This window comes from Dendrobium catenatum, unplaced genomic scaffold (assembly GCF_001605985.2).
Source record: "Dendrobium catenatum unplaced genomic scaffold, ASM160598v2 original_scaffold_245466, whole genome shotgun sequence".
NCBI classification, from domain to species: Eukaryota; Viridiplantae; Streptophyta; class Magnoliopsida; order Asparagales; family Orchidaceae; genus Dendrobium; species Dendrobium catenatum.
The window spans coordinates 1-1,348 of NW_021563872.1; the positions used below are offsets into that span (position 1 = coordinate 1).

The 1,348-nt window shown below is 42.3% G+C and overlaps 1 protein-coding gene across 1 annotated transcript; it reads right to left on the bottom strand.

The window, feature by feature from the left end:
• Positions 1–306: 306 nt before the first annotated feature.
• On the bottom strand, positions 307–931 carry LOC110110914 (the record flags this gene model as incomplete). The annotated part of the gene is given in 2 exon segments (XM_020842575.2): positions 307–569; positions 728–931. Coding segments are annotated over 2 exon segments (293 nt in total), but the record flags the coding sequence as incomplete, so codon positions are not given.
• Between the last annotated feature and the right edge of the window lie 417 nt (positions 932–1,348).

Sequence of the window (1,348 nt, forward strand, 5' to 3'; positions counted from 1 at the left end):
GTTAAGATATGATTCTTAGGGTAAAGAACATTTGGTACAAATTTCTGTCAATGCCAAGCTCTGAATCCCTTTCCTATTGTGCCTGAAGCCACTGCATGATCACTGGTAATGCAAATGCTCGGCCAAGTAATGATGTTAAACTCTGCAAACACCTACAAAAATCCCTCAAGAAAGAGGATTTCAAATTTTTACTTGAAATGAGTGAGATAAAATCATCATGCTCTACAATATGTTTTCCATCTTCAACAAACCAAAAAGCTCCGAGAAGAGAAATCCATAAACAAGACAAGTAGAAGTAAAGCTTACCTTTGACAAAAGAAAGATGATTTATCCAGTGGAACCCCTGCTACCTCTGCTTTAGCTGCCAAATGGTACCCAAAAAAAGCACCAAGAGGAGGAATTCCGCCTTCTCCACCAGCCCAAGCTGCCAATTTTTGCAGATGCTTTATCTTCAAAATGGAACTCACATCTACCTCCTTCTTCCCTAAGTTCTCCTCGCGCAAGGTAGCACCTTTACATATCCCCGCTTTCAAGTTTGATCCATCCTTCTTTCTTCTGCCCATCTTCACTGGATCAAAATGCGTATTAGTTTATGCAATTCCTCCAAAAACAATTCTGTTGGATTTACCTTAAATCCCAGCACAAATCCGATACCAAACAGCCCCGTAGTTCGTCGGATTTACTGGATTTAACCGGAGAAACGCGCGAAAGGTAGAAAGTTATTCACAGCGAGCGAGCTCCCGTCGTTGTTTCCCATCAAAATGTTGTAACTTCTGATCCGACGGGAAGGGAACGTCGTCGAAGGAGCGAACTCGAACAGAGACGCGACTCGTGCAGTCTCTACACCTGCGAAGGAACGAAGCCGAACAACGACGAAAACAGGAAGATGAAAACCAAACCCTAGACGCCTCTAAGTTGAACAATTATTACGTCCTCTTTTTTTTTGGGACATTTAGGCCAATTAAGGCAAATTCACACACACAACGCATACATATAAACTTGAACCTTGGACCTCTTAGTTGTAAGCCTAAGCTCTCACCCAATAGGCCAAGGAGAGTTGTGTTATTACGTCCTCTGACAGGACGTAGAGCAAAGTTCGTCCGTCATAACATATCGTGCTCTTATTTTTTACTGTGCAGCCCGACGATTTGACCCGAAGCGGAACCTGGGAATGCTATGTTCGTGATTTTCTCGGTATTGCTCGGTATTTGCTAGGTATTGCTTTGCAAAAATAAGAAATACCACTCTGTGAAGATCAATACCATGCAAATACCGAGTTGTACCGAGTTTTTTTACAACTTGGTACAACTCGGTACAACTCAGTATTTACTTAGGATTTGCTCGGTAT